Source organism: Nesoenas mayeri, assembly GCF_963082525.1.
Source record: "Nesoenas mayeri genome assembly, chromosome: 5".
NCBI classification, from domain to species: domain Eukaryota; kingdom Metazoa; phylum Chordata; class Aves; order Columbiformes; family Columbidae; genus Nesoenas; species Nesoenas mayeri.
Genome location: NC_137548.1, coordinates 8,226,556 through 8,241,965, shown reverse-complemented (window position 1 = coordinate 8,241,965; position 15,410 = coordinate 8,226,556). Strand labels below are relative to the sequence as shown.

Below are 15,410 nucleotides of genomic sequence, written 5' to 3'. Positions count from 1 at the left end.
TTATTGTAGCTATGTTTTCTCATCTTGCAGCAGTTCTCTAGAACAAACTAGAATGGCTTTGGCATAGAAGCACACACAGGAGTGAAGTGTCACTTGAAAGCAGTTCAGGACATTTCTCTTACGCACTTGAATAAGCTCCTTCTGTAGCAGGTACAAGTGATTCAAGAAACTGTGACCTAAATTGTTCAGTCTTACTAGACCTTCCTAGCTAGTCTCAGCTGCATTTAATATACATCTATGTTGGGGGGAGGGAAAATAACCACACACGCAGAAAAGCTAATATTCCTGCAGAATTATTGTCTATAAGCCTTCAAAGATTAATTTTCCATACAACCTTTAAATTAGGTTTCCAGTGCTATCCACAACAGAAACCAACTTCACTTTCACTTCATTAACAGATCCTTTCAACAAACAACAATCAGAAGCTCTCGCGTGAACGCCCCACAGCTTAAGTACTTCAGTTCAACATCCTCATTAGAAATGAAAAATATTCAATAGTGACCTCTTCACTGGATATAGAAGTAACTCTCCCAACTCTGTATTTGCTCCAGACTATTGGAGACAGCAGTGTGTCCTTGCAGTTCTTATGGGTACAGTCTCATACTGCCACAAGTGCTCCAAAACAAACCAATGAGGCAAAATAGAGAGGTTCCCAAACTACCCTAGCACACATCACATTTTTGATGTACGTTTAATAAGTCTGGTTTACCTGGCAAAAAAATATATCAATAGTAGCAATATGTCTGTGTTCTTTTTCTTCAGTAGCAAATCTAATTTGAGGAATTCTGCCTCTGCGTCAGTGGAGTGGAGGGGACAACAAACTGCAGGGCAAGAGCAGGAGCAAAGGGGGACAGGATCCAGCAAAGGCACCATTGCCCACTCCTGTGAACAAAGGCTCCACTTTTCAGTCCCCTGTATCTCTGAACATACAAAAATACTGAACTCTATTGGGCTGTCACTGTCAAAACAGCTTCATTACTCTTTCACAGGTTTCCCTGTTACCACCAAAAAGCTTACGCAAAAACAATCTTAGAGAGGTGATAAACAATGCTATTAACAAAATAAATTAGCTTACCCAGAAACTAAATTCCAGAAAGAATAGAAACACAATAAGATTAAGCTGAAATTTCAGCGGTTTTGTTCTTTAAGATTCTTTTCCATCAGACATCAAGATATAACATTGTACATAAAAGTCATTTCCTTCCAAGCTATAGAGTCTGTGGCAAACACTAGCAGAGCTATCTGAAAGACAAATTCTGCTATCAGAATTTATGTGCCCATTTCTCAGTGAGTTAACTGGAAACACTGTAAAGCTCTAATTAGCATTTGGCTTTGAAAACTAACAGAAAACTAGTCCGCTGAGCACTTAGACTCTCAGAACTGCAAACTAATGTTGTCATTGACTATGAAGTCTCACCATCAGCTTTAATCTTTACAAGCAGAACGCAAACCAAACTCATTACCGCAACTGTTCGGCTGGGTAATAAAATGATAAACTCTTAAAAAAGAGAACTGTGAAATCATCAAATTCTTTTAAAGACAAAAATCCCTACAAAGCTAGCAATTTAAAAAGTACAAAGAAAAGGAACAGCAATTGCTAGGCACAACCAAATTAACATCCCGGCTTAGCTGAAACTTTTACATTTCTTGACCTTTTCCATTTTCCCTTTACAACTTCAAAAGTGCATTAAACAGGCTTTTGGCTTTTCACATGCAGCTTTCAAGATGTACAAAAATATATCTGAGAAGTATTTGGTGTCTGCAAGTACTGCCTGCCAAATCTTCAACATTAACACTAGCGTTTCCCCAAGCCAACTCAAATACCCTCCTTCGTGAGGCAGCACCTCCCAAGGTACGTTGTCATCTACTGATCATTTTTAGAAACTAACTCAGACTCTCGGCTTTGCTCAACTGAAGCCTCCTCTCCTCTTCAAGTTAGCTTTGGACACTTAAATGAAATTTTGGACAACAAGGTGCAGAGAGATATGTTAGACAGCTCAAAAGTACAACTACTCAATTTTTTTGTGGTCCTCTCAGTGGACTACAGTGCACCAAGACACCAGAAGAAGAGAACTGAAGATGCAGGAGAAGATCTACCTGGAAACTTGATGATACTCAGCCAAAGCTTACACAGGTCCAAACTCAACCCTTGTCCCCGCGTTATTCAAGCGCTGGACCACAGTGACTGTCCCACAAGCAGCCAAGAGCAGGCGTCCCCACATCTGCTGCTGGCAGCACGGTCAGACCCCGGCACTCCGGCCATGTCTGGTTTTGCTCCACCAACTCTCAAATTACAGTATCACAGTATCACAGTATGTTTGGGATTGGAAGGGACCTCAAAAGATCATCTAGTCCAATCCCCCTGCTGGAGCAGGAACGCCTAGGTGAGGTCACACAGGAACATGTCCACACGGATCTTGAATGTCTCCAGAGAAGGAGACTCCACAACCCCCCTGGGCAGCCTGTTCCAGTGTCTGTCACCCTTACTGAGAAGAAGTTTTTTCTCAAATTTAAGTGGAACCTCTTGTGTTCCAGCTTGATCCCATTACCCCTTGTCCTATCATTGTTTGCCACCGAGAAGAGCCTGGCTCCATCCTCCTGACACTCACCCTTCATATATTTATAAACATTAATAAGGTCCCCCTTTAGTCTCCTCTTCTCCAAACTAAAGAGACCCAGCTCCCTCAGCCTTTCTTCATAAGGGAGGTGCTCCACTCCCTTAATCATCTTTGTTGCTCTGCGCTGGACTCTCTCCAGCAGTTCCCTGTCCTTCTTGAACTGAGGGGCCCAGAACTGGACACAATATTCCAGATGAGGTCTCACCAGGGCGGAGTAGAGAGGAAGGAGAATATCACTCAGCTTCTCTACAAAGATGTTCCCCAAGCAGCAAAAAGAGCAAGCAAAGGTTGGAACCTGTGGTAACAGTAACAGAAAGACGACAGAGAGCAGGAACAGCACTTATCACATCCCTCTGTATGGAGGAGGCCAAGAGCAGCCACTCGAGCATCTGCAGCTTAAAGGGCATTTTTCAGAGCTTGCGACATGCTGAGTTTCAGATTCAACACCCAGAGAAGAAACAGCTTCAGCCTCAGTGTTATAGATTGTGTTTCCTCTGCATAAATGAGCATGTGAAGACAGGGAATGAAGCTGCCTGCAACTTGAACTGAAGTGTATCTGACATTCAATAGGAGGAATCCTACCAAAATCCTTCCCTGTGAAATTAAAACTGGAAAAACACCAGCCCTTTCTGCAGTACAAGGTTGGAGAAAAACTTTCCGTTTACAACCCACGTATTTACAGACCCAGCATAAAATCTGGGTCTGGCAAAGAGTACAGATGGCATCACACCAACAGTTTCATAATCAGGGTAGACTCGATAATCTAATAAAAATCAATGAGCTTCCTACTTAAGTTAGACCGTAAAAGTCAAAAGGAGAGTCAGTGTCCCATTACAATTCATGCCTACAATAGCAAAATTATGAGTTTAAAGTTTTCTGAACATACAAAAAAACTACTAAAGTCTGTTGCAAAAATAACTATTTTCTCACTTTTACAGGCAAGTTAACAGATCTGTGCACACCATAGCCTGATAAAATGCTACTGCCGAATAAAGCTACATAGAAAAGCTTTTAATCTAGTCCATCATAACCAGCTATCTATGGGCTTATTTTCACAACTACCAAGCAAAGAGATAAATATACCGTTGCATCCACCACAGCCGAGTTTAGGGCTGCACAAGTCTATGAAACCAGCCTGTGTCCAAGTTACGTGCAAGATTCAGCATTTTCACAACCGATGCCGCAGCGCTTCAAACAAGTGTTTGTTGCCATCACAAGGACAGCATATAAAAGACTTAACGCCAGAAAAAACACTATACACTCAACCCTGGTGCAAGATTGCCACCTAGAGGATTTCAGAAGAGAAGCAAAAACTGATTCAGTTCATCTCACTTAAAATGTATAGCAAATAATTATTTTTTATACAAAGTAGATGCAAGTTTCCCCTCTTCCTTCCCAACAGGCTCACGAATTAGTTTTGTAATGAGAAAACCTCACACAAAATAAAACACCTGAATACTCTTCAGGATTTCCCAAAAAGGTCTGCAAACTCAGCATACCCACACTTTCTTCTGTGTTGCAAATTACATCATGACCTCTTTAGATAATTTAAAATCAACTGTGAATTAGCCTAATCTCTAGAAATCTCGACAACAAGTAAGAGGAATTTTGCTGATATTAATATTATTTTCACTTTTCAGTATCCAGGGGTTTCATTTCAAGTTTAGTGTGTGTATTACTGGTGGACCTACTTGGGGACTGTTCAAAGCTGCAGTACAAAAATATCTTATGCCAGGATTTAGTCTATCAATATATCCTACATGGAAACCAATTAACAACTAGCAATTAAAAACAAAACCCTTGCTCCTTCTACTTTTGTAAGATTGAAAAATACAGAAGACTCCTTTATTGTACATAACAACTGGCCAGACAAAAACACAGAATGTGATACAAACACAGAGTTCATCCCCTTTACCAACTGTCTCACTAGCACTTATTGCAACAGTAATCGTCCATCTTACAAAGTTCTAGAGGAAAAAAAGGCATAGAAGATGAATGGTTAGTAAGCTTAACTCAAATTTTATGAAAGCTTTTTCCTCCCTGTATCTAGTCCCTCTCTTCTTGACAGATTGACAACTCTCCATTTCCACAAACCCCAAAAGACTGAAATACTTTGATCAAGGCAAACCCCAGAAAAGTTCTGCACTTGAGGTCAATGTAGCTGACACACCTCAATGTAAAAAACATAAACAAGTTTTTAAGGATAAAGTAGTATTTACAAAACATGCCAGTAAGCTTCCACAGGCATAGCTGAAACATGGAGCATACCACAGTTTTACTAGAGAGAAAGATACATTCAGTTGGTCAAGGGACGCTGCAGAGTAAGAGTACGCATTCAGCATCTCTGGCAGTGCAAATGAGTCACTGTAGTAAGTTGCTTATAATTTACTTGCAGCAACAACAACAACAAAAAGTATTATCAGGAAGAAACTTTTACTTGATATCCTAATATTTGAAACAGCCCACTTACAAATGTTGTGGAGCCTCCTACAATAGAAGTTTTAACAAACACTTGTTGGTTTGTTAAAGGCTACTGGTTTACAAATTTCCTTTCTCCCTATGAGCAAAAGTGAGCAGATACCTTTCCACAAGCGACATTCTTTCCACCAGACTCAAATTAGAATCCTGCAAACTCATGTACATTTGATGATGAAGAGTCCTAATGCACACTTGCTCTATGAGAGCCATGAGCCTGACGTGATCCTGCCTCGGTGCTGACACTGGACTAATGCTGCCAATGCCCCTTGCAGCCTCACATTTCTATGACTATGTCAGTGTAGCTATCACCATCCTAAAACCTCCTGGCCTAGTCATAGAATCATGATAGTTTGGGTTGGAAGGGACTTTCAAGGTCATCTAGTCCAACCCCTGCCATGAGCAGGGACATCTTCACCCAGATCAGGTTGCTCAGAGCCTTGTCCAGCCTGGCCTGGGATGTCTCCAGGGATGGGGCATCCACCACCTCTCTGGCCAACCTGGGACAGTGTTTCACCAGCCTCAGTGTAAAAAATTTCTTCCTCATGTCCATCCTGAATCTCCCCTCCTTTAGTTTAAAACCATTACCCCTTGTCCTATCGTAACACCCACTTCTAACAAGTCTGTCCCCATCTTTCTTTTAGGCCCCTTTTAAGTACGGAAAGGCCATAATAAGGTCTTCCCGGAGCCTTCTCTTCTCCAGGCTGAACAACCCCAGCTCTCTCAGCCTGTCCTCACAGCAGAGCTGTTCCAGCCTCTGATCATCTTGGCAAGCTCCTCTGGACCCTCTCCAAACAGGTCCATGTCACTACATTAGAGTAAGTTCAATGACTTTCATTCACACCAATTATTGTAAATATCAAACAACAAATTCCAACCTATCATTTAAATAAGACAATATATGTGTTCATTTGTTATGTATTTTTAATCAAAAGTCACTAAAACAGACAGAAATTCCAAGCAATCAACCATCAAATAGTAAAGCTGACTGAAGACAGTCACTCTGTTCAGCCTCACACAGACATACGGATGAAGTACATTCACCTCAGACCCCAATAGCAGGATAAGTCCTGTGGGGTAAGAACCCACATTGCTGGCCTACAACCACTCCATAACCCTCCTCTTAAGTAGTATCCTGTATCTGGACTTGGTAAGTGCCGCTAGCTCTACCACCTTCTCCATCCCACAGTTGTGTCACCTCAGACTATGAAGGCTGCATTTCATTACGTTAACCTCCATTTTTCATCCTCGTTTCCCTGGGGAAAACAGCACACACAGCAGCACTGACCATTCCCCTCCTCTCTCTGCTCAGCTTCAGACAAATCTGAGATGGGGACAGAGGTCTCAAAATGACAAGGTTTCTCTCAGTTTTGTAAAAATAGGCAGCTGGTTGAAGACACATGCTAAGTAAGAGATAACTAAAAGCTTCTGTAAAATAATTCTGATTTAAATTTTTACAAGAGATGTGACCCCAGACTCTATAGCAGATCAGAGGCAGTCACAGCCCAGGGCATTGGACACTTCCGCAGATCCAGGGATGGGCTGAGCCAGGCGGGACCTCACTCTGCATGTGGGGTCAGGATGGGGCCCAGCGAGGGGAACCAGGTCAGGCACAGTCCCGGGATGGCCACAGGGACAGGCTGCGGACATAGGGACATGGGCCACCTCAGTGGGGCTCGTGGCTGGGCGGGACTGTGGGGAGCTGGAGACTGACCCTGATGTGGCATCGCCAGGGCAGAGCCTGATATTCCCAGGGGTCTGACATGGGGCCCATGGGCAGAGCTAGAGGGAGGAGATGGTTGGGGACAGCAAGAGCCAGCAGTGCCAGGTGAAGCAGCGGGCTCTCCTGCCACCGGACCACACACACACAGAGATCCCCGACACTTCTAAAGGGCAAGTTTCCAGACTGCCTTATGGTTTGTGTCCAAGAAGCTTATCCGATGCTATTTTTCTCAACTCACTACCAAGCATTTAAAGGTGATTTCTGGAACAAAAACAGCTGAGCTTCCCCAGACATAGTATGTTTTATTATCACAAGCACAGTCGCCTTGCCTTGCCCTTTTCTCATGCTGCATTTCCTCAGTTGTGTCTCCCAGCTTGGTGCTGCGCTGACAGCACATCAGCTTTCTCAGGTGGGACTGTTTTCTTCTCCTTTGATTAGGGCCAGATTGAAGCCCTAGACTTCCACTTTCTCAGCTTCTTTAAACAAAAAACTGATGAGAGATCTGGACTATCAGTTTTTGCACCACATTGAGCTTTCCTCCTCTCAGTCTCTTCAGCTTCACAGCTGATTTTTTTCTCCTGTCATCCTCAGGGAAAATACTTGTGAAAACAGTTTCTCCCAACAACTGCCACAAGACAAGGGACTCCCACCCAGACACAGTGAGAGTGATCAGAGAATTTGCTGCCTTCAAACGCAGCACACAACTCGTAACTTGCCTTTTTGCAAAAGCAGCTGCCATAAAATTGATGCAGACTGGCAAAGAGTTCGGTGGAGCATTGTTTTCCAGGGTGCAATTACAGTATAATGGAGAAGGAAAAACGTAGCTCACTCTTAGACTCCGTATTGCTGTACTTCATGCTGAGATGTGTGCAATTGTTATGACCAATAGGAGTCTGTTATGAACTTAGGTATGAAGAGAAAAAGGGAAAGGAGGCAAGGAGGAGCATTCATTCTGATTAGCCAAATGAGGAATTCTAATTCAAATGCTCCCCAAATTTGACAAGAAGCCACAGAGAACAACCTCTTTTGGCTAGTCTGAACTGCTCATCAATAAAGTGGATGGTTATTCTTCAAAACTAGATTCAGATAGGAAAAGCACATTCCGCAAACATTTTCTGTGCAATTAACAGAGTTTGCTGGAGCTCAAACATGCACGACAACCCTTTACCACTAGTATCGGACTTATCCAGGGTCAAACCAGTCAAGCTCAGAAACTCAATTTCAACGCATGGCCTTCACAGCTTCAAGACAACAACATTGCCAGGGCTAAGTGTTGAGGCTGGACTCTTATCTGACTGTGACCACCTGCAACAGAATTAAGAATTGTAACTAATCAGACCAGTACAGGAGCTGCCAAAACTTTCACTAAGTTGCGCTTTCTGAGGACATTCCTCTCAGAATATCAATAGAAAGATACAAAGTAGCCCTCCTGTAGAGCATGAAGAAGGCATCCACTTGCTAGTGAAAGAATTTACCAGCTCATGACCCAGCAAGCGAGGAGTCCCTCACAAGAAGAGATGACTTGCTATTCCCGAGACAGACAGCATTAATAATTGTGGAATTAGGCTAACCTGCAATCATATCCTCCATTTCCATCAATATCATGGCAATAAAGAGCATTGGTGTTATTATTCTGAGACGGAAAGGTCATGCTCATCTCCAAAGGGCATCAGGACTGGGATGGCCTAGCTCTTCCTTTGTGTATTTACATAAGCAGGCTATCTCCTTTTATATGCACCAGGGAAGATTTCATGATCCTTGTTACAAAGTCCTGCATATGTAACTTCATAAACCTTAAATAAATCTCCGCCTTGCAGTGTGGATTTCTGAACATTATCACAGACTCTCACAATTGTAAATATCTCTACTATTGACTTATTGTAAGGAGATCAAAAGAATTAGCTAAGAGTTTCAAGAGATAACATATCTACATAAAGTGTGAGAGTCAGGGGAGCTTTGTGCTCACCACTTCCCAAAACACAAGCTGAAAAAAAACAGTAACCCCCAGGGACACCTACATTTTACGCTGCAAAACCCACCAGTTCTAGGACGAGTTTTAAAAGAATGGTCAAAACCCTCAAAACCATCTTTGCAGAGCTCAAAGTACATGATCTTTCACTGAAGACTCAAAAGAAGAGCTGTGCCAAGTCAGATTTAAGGACTAACTAATTCAGTATCGCACCTCTGAATGGTAAAGTCCACTAATACAAATGCCTGCAAGTGGAATCAAAACATGGGAGGAAAGCTTGTTGAGATACTTCTCTCATATAAACTGGCAGAGTCTAGAGATCTGTGACTCAATGATTTCCTGAGCCAGAAACAGTATCTTTTTTAATGGCTACAAAACTTTTTTATCTGTTTGCCCAATAATTTTTTAACTCATGTAAACTTTCAAAATCCACAACTTTAGATTCATGACGTAATTATTTTTTTCTGAAAAAAAAAAAAAAATGAAAACAAACAAAAACCAAACTCCTAGTGCTTCTGAACCTTCTACTTGCCACCTCTAAAATAAGCTCATTGCTAGATCTCTTAGCACTCCCTGGTTTTTGCATTTGTGATACTGAACAATTGCTCATCCTTGCTGTGTTATGCTACTGTATTTACAGACCTCTGCTGTGTCCCCAATCTTCTCTTTTCCAGTCTGAAGAGGCTGAGTCTATTCAGTCATTGTAACTGAGAAGCTCTTCAAGAAGCCCTCCTCTTGATCACCCCATCCTCCTCTCTGTATCTTTTCTAGTTCTTTTAGAGGTTTTCTTGAGGATGTGGAAGAAAATAGAGAAACACACCAGAACTGCACACAGTATGTGGAAGAAAATAGAGAAACACACCAGAACTGCACACAGTATTTAAGTTGCATGTAGAGCTGTGGTTATGTAACAGTGTATGTATATGCGATCATATTCTTTTCCTGATAACGTCTAACAATCCCCATTCCAATCTATTTTTTTTTTTGTACTGCAAATGGACATTGAGCTAACTATTTTTACAAAGCTACCCACTAAGACCTAGGGATCTCCTTCCTAAGTTATACTAGACAGTCCAAATGCTACCATGCCACAGGTGGAAGAAAGGAACAATCCTCCTTCTCACTGCAACTCTCGATCCCACCTGCTAGCCTACTACCCAGCTACTAAAAGCAACGGAACCTTCCACAGTCTTTACTACCCCAAATAATTCAATGCTGCCAGCAAGCCTCATTAAGTCACCATTCACCTGTTTTCCAGATCATCAGCCTGGAATCTGTGGCACTTCACTGGCACCTCCTTCGGGTTATTTATTTCTAGTCTACGTTTCTTATCATTTGAGCAGCTACTCTGCTCTGTAAGGACTTTCCCGTACCCAAGACAGCTCAGATTCTTTAAAAGCTTCTGCTGAAGGATCTCACTGACCTCCCTTTGCAAATCCAACAATCTGCTTTGTCCACTTACTGACTTCTTTAGAAAGTTCCTACCTAAAGATGTGCAAAGCATGCCACTTGGCCAAAAACACATCCTTCCCTCACATTTACCTGTAAAGCCACCTATTCTGTCCTTCACTGCTTCTGTCCTTTTGCCCAGACTTACTTGTCTGCATTTCCCCAAACCTTCATGCAGTAGCAATGCAAAATCTCCCTCATATCAAAGCAAAAGCCCCCACTTTCTCAGCAATGCTCAGTTGTTAAAACACTCAAAACAATTTAAAGAAACAGACTCACACACCTGCCTTGGAAAACACTGGCTATAGCAAACTTCTGTGTTGAAGCTGTGGCTTCCTACACGAAGCACACGAATAGCTGAATGTAAATACTGCCTGGGAAAACTTAACTGTGATCTCACACCTTCTTTCAACCCCAAGGGAACAAAAGGGATTTCCTAGGTTTTATAGTGAGGTTGCTGGGCATATTAGCAAGTATGTGGCATGATCTGGACAGGACACTTTGTATTAATATAGAGAAGTGCAAGACTGTCTTCCTCCTCCAGCAAAAATGCAAGATTCTAAATTTTTAACACACAGCTTGGCAAAATAAAATGTTTTGCTGGAAGTACCAAAGAGAAGTCAGTAACAGTACCTTAGTCTTTTCTGTTCCCTTTTGCTTCTTCGTGACGAAGATGAAAATAAATTATGAGTAAAGGCATCTACAACTATTTGCCATATATTAGCATACAAACAGAAGCCCTTGTGGATCTGGGAAGGGTTTGAGGAATCTTGTTGCACAACTAGGATCTCTGAACTCCATAGACACTGAAAGCCCCATTCCACTCCCAGCTCTGCAACAGAGAACGTGACAGACCTCCCATACTTTGCAAAAACAAGGCAAGGGTCTCCGAGTCACCCAGCCCAGGGTGACTCCAGTCACCAAGGGTCTCAAAAACAGTAGACCTGGCACCTCTGACACTGCAAACACATTAGAGCTGGCCATGAACAACAGGCTGCAGCCTGAGGAGAATCAGCCCTATGCACCTCATATATAGGGGATCCCTCTGAGCCACAGACTTAAAGAGCCTACGAAGACAACAGGAAAAGGTGTTAAAAACAGGTAACTTTGATGGAAACCTGCTTACGCAACCAGAAGTCACCGAAAACTATAGCTTACTAGAATATGCTGCTTTTAGCTAGTACATGTTTTCTGACTTTAAAGAAATACACATTCCATTGGAAATTCTCCAGTCAGCACAACACTCAGAGATACAAATTCTGTCTTGCTCACACAGGAAAGGGTTTTTTCTCCCTATTCCCAAGGATTTATTTGTATCAGTGTCATACAAGCATAATAGACAAGCACACATCATGAAGACACTATTGCACAATGTATCTTTTTAGATTAGTTTGCATCACTCAGTTTAAGTCAAGCAAAAAGAAAATTATTCACAACAGGTGCATCTGTTTTGGAACATAAAGAATTGTACTAAGATAAACTATCCACATCCAAATTTCACTAAAAGATTTAGTGTGTGAAACAGGGCCTGCACTCATGCTTGCAGTAACTTAGCAAATTTACAAACAGCATTGTTTTGAAAGTCCTGTACTATTGTTTCCACAAACAACACTTCACCAAAATACATACATTAACATACATGGGGACCTGCTACAAGATCACAGTATAAACACACAGTGAAGCCCCTGCAACCATATCTCGTGTCAGCCAGATAAAGCCACAATAAGCAAGACAGAATGTGCTCCAATTGCATTTTCACTATTACACACCCACCGATCATCACAGTGCTTATCTGTCTTCAATGGGTGCTAGAATTATTTTTGAGAGTAACAAGATCGAGGAATTAATGTACCAGCCATCAAAAAAGATCGGCCAACAACACCATCTCAGGACTTGCACAAAATGAAAAAAGGTCCTTAAAGGAACTTAGGAAACTTAATAGTGTGCAGTTTGTTCATTCAAAAGAAAAAGCCTAAGTATGGTGCACTTCTCTTTTTCCCTTGTGTATCTTTTTTTTTGTAGGATAAAGGCATCCCAAAATGAGCTCTTGCTTGCATGCCATCTGTCCTGCATCATTTTGGGTGGGAGTGAAAAAGCAGTACAAGCCCCTAAAAATGTAGTCTCCACATCACTACAGGAAAAAGTAAAGGATACAAGAGCTGCTCATAAGCCATTAAAAAAAAAAAAAGAAGTAATGCCAGCACCCTGAGTTGGAAGACAGTAATGGCATCAGATCCCAGTCTGCAGTAAACTCCCAAACTTCAGCATGCAGCACTGCCCTCTCCACCACCACTCCCTTTTTCTTCCTCGGAGCCATAAAATCCAGCAGCCCCACTTGTTTCATTGCTAAGCTCCTTCCCATGCTTCTTCCTTATGTTTGTTTCTCTTATACATAACTCCTTCTCTCCTTTTTCAATTACTATGTCCTCCTAACACTGCCCTTTTCTGGGCACACAGGCCTTACCCTCCAGTGCATTCACACAGACACCCCAACCCATCTATTTACAGAAGGAGACTCTTGACCCTTCACTCCCAGTCTCTTTCACGCTGCTCCTGTGCCTCCATGCACTCCCTCTGCCCATCAAACACCCAACTCTCCTGTTCTCTGCCTTAAATAATTTCATATACCTCACCATTCCCCATGCACCCAGTCCTTCCACACAGAGCCCCAAACCTTATCTCATGCACCCACACCACCCCACAAAGAGCTCCAGTCCCTCGAGCACTTACTCCCATCACGCACAGCTCGTTTTTCCCACTCATCCCAGCCTCCCCACACCCCATTTCTGTCTCACCTGGCACATCACTGACCATCTCCAATTTCCCCTTTGGGCAGCACAAGTTCCCACACGCACCATCCCTGTCCCTCCTTTGCAAAACACTCTTTTACATGTTCTCTGTCCCCCACACCCCTCTGCACAGCACGCTGTCCCCCATGCACAGATCCTGTACCCCCGTTTATACAGCACCCTTTTCCCTATACATTGTACTCACCCCCCAGTACCCCCAGTCCCCCATCCACCATCCCCATAACCCCATCCCTGGCACAGCACTCTCACCCCCCTGCCCTTCTTGTCCTCCACACCCTCACCCACACACAATGTCCATGGTCCCCCCGCCACTCTCTCCCCTGTTCCCCCAACATCCTTTCTCCATACGTTGCCCCTTATTCCCCCCAGCACCCTCTGTCTCCCTGCACCCTCACCCCACACAGTCCCCTGTTCCCCAGGACCTTCTCCCCACGCCCTGTCACCCCCATACCACCTCCCCAGCACTGTTGCCCGTCCCCCAGCACCCTCACCCCCGTGCAATGTCCCTGTTCCCCCCGCCACTCTCTCCCCTGTTCCCCCAACATCCTCTCTCCACACATTGCCCCTTATTCCCCCAGCGCCCTCATCCCACACAGTCCCCTGTCCCCCGGGACCCTCTCCCCCCACACTGTCCCTGTTCCCCAGCACCTTCTCCCCACACACTGTCCCCCACGACCCTCTCCCCACGCCCTGTTCCCCCCGTACCATCTCCCCAGCACTGTCGCCCGTCCCCCCAGCACCCTCTCCCCACACACTGTCCCTGTGCGCCCCCCCAGCCCCGCACACCCCCGGCCCGGCGACGCTCACCGTCCAGAGACACGAACTGCCCCACGGCGGAGGAGCCGCCGCCGCTGTTCTCCACGAACTGCACCTCGGACACGATGATGTTGTCCTCCAGCACCGAGCCGCAGCCCGTGCACACCGCGTCCCCCCGCGCCGCGTCCACCTCGATCTCCGAGCAGCCGCAGGCAGCGCATACTCGCCCGCCCGGCATCTTGCCCAGCGCCCTGGGCCGGGCCGGGCCCCGGCTCGCCGGTACCGCCGCCTCCTCCTCCTCCTCGCCGGTACCGCCGCCCGCCCGGCACAACCCGGCCTGGGCACAGGCCTCGCTCGCCGGGACCGGCACGGGGAGGCGCGCGGCGGCCGCCCCCGAGCGCTCTCGCGAGGCTTCGTGTGCCGCTGCCCTCGCTCCGCTGCGGCCCCTCCCTCAGCGCCGGGCGGCGGCGGCGCCTCGGCCGGCGGTCGCGGCACCGGCGGGTGTCGGTGCGTTGCGGTGGGTCGCCCGGCCGCGGCTCCGGAGTCCCCTCACTGCACTTCGGGCCTCCCCTTCTCCATCCCCGAGCCACGCCTGGCCCCGAGCGCTCCGCTAACCAGGCCAGAGCCGGCGCCGGAGCGGGGCCCGAAGGCCCCACGGGAGCTCCGGAGCCCGTTACCGAGCGGCCTCTTGGAGCCCGTCAGCGCAGCGCTGAATCCCCGCGGTCTCGCTGGGGTGGAGGGAACGCGCTTTGCGAGGCCGATCCTGGGGAAACCAGGGGTGGCTCTGGAGGCGCTTCTTGAGGAGCAACTGCGGGCCCTGCACTCCAAAGGGGCGTTGTATTTGTGTTCCTCCGGTTTTAGATTCATAACATCATTTCAGTTGGAAGAAACCCTCAGGAACATCGACTCCAACCATAACCGAACTCTAGCACTAAACCACGTCCCTAAGAACCTCATCTAAACGCCTTTTAAACCCCTCCAGGCATGGTGACTGCCCTGGGCAGCCTGTTCCAATGCTTGACAATCCTTTCCATTAAGAACTTGTTGCTGATATCCAATGTAAACCTCCCTTGACACAACTTGAGGCCATTTCCTCTTGTCCTGTCACTTGCTACTTAGAAGAGACCAACACCTTCCATGCTACAACCGCCTTCCAGGTAGGTAAGTTTTTAAATATTCTGCTGCCAGCAGTGAGGACCTGCCAGCAGCAGGGAACAAGACCACATCTGGAATATTGTGTCCAGTTCTGGGCCCCTCAGTTCCAGCAGGACAGGGAACTGCTGGAGAGAGTCCAGCACAGAGCAACAAAGATGCTGAAGGGAGTGGAGCATCTTCCTTATGAGGAAAGGCTGAGGGAGCTGGGACTCTTTAGCTTGGAGAAGAGGAGACTGAGGGGTGACCTCATTCATGTTTATAAATATATATAGGGTGAGTGTCAGGAAGACAGAGCCAGGCTCTTCTCGGTGACAACCAATGATAGGACAAGGGGTAATAGATGCAAACTGGAACACAATAGATTCCACTTAAATTTGAGAAGAAACTTCTTCTCAGTGAGGGTAACAGAGCACTGTAACAGGCTGCCCAGGGGCGTTGTGGAGTCTCTTACTCTG

The 15,410-nt window shown here is 45.4% G+C and overlaps 1 protein-coding gene across 1 annotated transcript in view; it reads right to left on the bottom strand.

The window, feature by feature from the left end:
- BRF1 (BRF1 general transcription factor IIIB subunit) overlaps positions 1-14,536 on the bottom strand; it is a 181,828-nt gene extending 167,292 nt beyond the window's left edge. The window contains exon 1 of the mRNA XM_080346259.1: positions 13,852-14,536. Coding sequence (XP_080202385.1) covers positions 13,852-14,038 — 187 coding nt within the window. The 5' untranslated portion in view covers positions 14,039-14,536. The remainder of the gene's footprint in view (positions 1-13,851) is intronic.
- Positions 14,537-15,410: the final 874 nt, after the last annotated feature.